General features: G+C 44.0%; 1 protein-coding gene across 1 annotated transcript in view; it reads right to left on the bottom strand.

Moving 5' to 3' along the window:
- pklr (pyruvate kinase L/R) overlaps window positions 1–2,500 on the bottom strand; it is a 32,895-nt gene that overhangs the window by 23,422 nt on the left and 6,973 nt on the right. Inside the window, exons 2-3 of the mRNA XM_063199194.1 lie at window positions 2,449–2,500; window positions 1,888–1,999 (exon numbers count right to left, since the gene is read on the bottom strand). The exon at window positions 2,449–2,500 is cut by the window's right edge and continues 52 nt beyond it. Of these exons, the coding sequence (XP_063055264.1) occupies window positions 1,888–1,999; window positions 2,449–2,500 (164 nt within the window). The remainder of the gene's footprint in view (window positions 1–1,887; window positions 2,000–2,448) is intronic.

The following is a 2,500-nucleotide window of genomic DNA, read 5'->3' as shown; positions in this document are numbered from 1 at the left end:
GCTTTTGTGGAGCTCGAGTACTACACCATAGGCCTGTCACGATAACAATTTTTGCCAGACGATAACGATAACAAGAAATTATTGCGATAATCGATAATATTGTCTCTCTCGCCATTTTCAAACAATATAATGTGCAATAAAAAACACTGCTATGCAAGGTGCGGCCTCCTTCTTGAAACATTGAATGTAACATTTGGGCCAGCAGACTCAGAGGTTTAAATAATTAAGATTGACGCCTGCTCCAAGAAGAAATGTGTCAAACAATATAATGACGTAAAAATGCGATAAAAATGTGACTACACCCCTTCGCATTTTTAAAGCATCACGGCGGGGTGTATAGGCCTATATATATATGTTTTTAAATACATCCTCATGGAGCACAATAGGCTCTAAATAGGCTTTTTTTGTATTTATTATTAAGGTAAGTTATATAGTCTTTCTTTAACATTTTCTGTTATTTATCTTTCTCAAGCACACTGAATGGCTTATAGGCCTATCCATGGTGTGATGTAAAATAACCTACTGGTGGGGTATTGTTAATTCCCAAATTATTACTTAGACAGCTTATTTCAAACAAATGCACGTCGTTACTAGCTAATTGTCAATCAAAACCCAAATCAGCCCTGTTAAAGGCATTTCAACATCAGCAAAAAGCAAAAGAGCATGAACAGATGCACAAGTGCAGCTCTCTCTCTCTCTCTCTCTCTCTCTCTCTCTCTCTCTCTCTCTCTCTCTCTCTCTCTCTCTCTCTCTCTTCTGCGCACTTTAAAGCCCTTTATGAACGCCCATACATTGATTCTTATGAGTTATGAGTCGCCATGCCTCTGTTTTCCCCTGTAGCGCGCTCAACCGTTCACATTCTCCTGGTGTGACAGATTTAAATCCACAAATTTTATCTTCATGATTTGCTTGCGGACTGCCTACTCATATTGTTAGGTCTAAATAAACAAGAAATATAGCGAAAATCACAAAAAGAACAGACAACGAACGTCGGGGTAGGAGGCGCATTGAAATAATAGTGGAAACTCGGCGAGGTTTAAAATAACAGCCTCAGAGCAAGTTTGTCGCGACGGCATTTCATGTTTGGCATTTCATGTTTGCACAAACACGTCTTCGTCGTGGATATTGGGTGGCTGCGCATGTTTCAAAATGAACATTTGCCTCCGTGTTGGAGCTGTTAATTCCTCTGAGGAACGTTGCAGATGCGCTGACTGAGTCTGGAAGAATATTGCGCTCCTAGTCTCTAGCGCTGATTCTTTGTCGAGGCGACGCGCGGGAACACCAGCGTTCTATTTCAAAGACGCAAGTAGCCAGATCAATGCACTTTTTTTCCAACCAGAACTGCACTGAAACTTAAAACTACACCAACATTTAAGCGTCCTTGCGCTGCGTTAGCCTATAACGCGCCATCAGTAGTCTTACGGCTACGGTAGAGAAAGGGAGAGAGGGAAAACAAAACATCACGCTAATAACTTATCGTTACTTATCGGGGCCAGGAAAGTGATCGTTCTTGTAAATAGTTATCGTCCGATTTATTGACTTATCGTATATCGTGACAGGCTTACTACACCAAAGACCCATACATTAGAATGCTGCTGATTGCACAGTTATAAAAGTTCACCAGCAGCGGTCTGGGGATGTGATAGCCCCTTAACTTCCCCAGGTAGTTAAGTCGTTGTTGTATCTGATGGTTTGTTTAGATTAACTGTATTGACCTCAGGTAGCTTCTATATACATTGATTATACAGTGCGTTTTGTCATCAACAAATCGCATCAACATACTGTACATTACAGTATTTCAGGTACAATTACTGTAATCAGTAAATCCTTCAAGGAATCTACTTTTTTAAACTGGCCCCATTTTAGCTTCCAGCCAATCAGGCGTACCGATGGTGCAGATGATGCTAGTATTGCGGGCCACGATTGGCTCCTGGTCGATGTCAAGCAGACAGAGATGCTCCAGGAAGGTGTCGGCCATGGAGGCATCCAGCTGCAGCTTCTGGATATGGAGAGAGCAGAGAGATCATGTCAGAGAGAGAGAGAGAGAGAGAGAGAGAGAGAGAGAGAGAGAGAGAGAGAGAGAGAGAGAGAGAGAGAGAGAGAGAAACAGACAGACAGAGAGAAAGACAGAGAGACACAGACTGAGGGAGGTACCATATGCACACACACCCACATACACAGACGCACGCACGCACACATGCGCGCGCGCACACACACACACACACACACACACACACACACACACACACACACACACACACACACAGACGCACACACACACACATACACAGACGCACACACAAACACGGACACACACACACACGCGTGCACACGCACACGCACACACACACACACACACACACACACACACACACACACACACACACACACACACACACACACACACACACACACACACACACACACACACACACACACAGTACGCACCTGTACGAAGGCGTCGGGGAGTGCCATGACGTCAGAGTAGCGGCGCAAACGC

Source organism: Engraulis encrasicolus, chromosome 5, assembly GCF_034702125.1.
Source record: "Engraulis encrasicolus isolate BLACKSEA-1 chromosome 5, IST_EnEncr_1.0, whole genome shotgun sequence".
NCBI lineage: Eukaryota > Metazoa > Chordata > Actinopteri > Clupeiformes > Engraulidae > Engraulis > Engraulis encrasicolus.
This window is presented reverse-complemented; position numbering and strand designations above follow the sequence as displayed.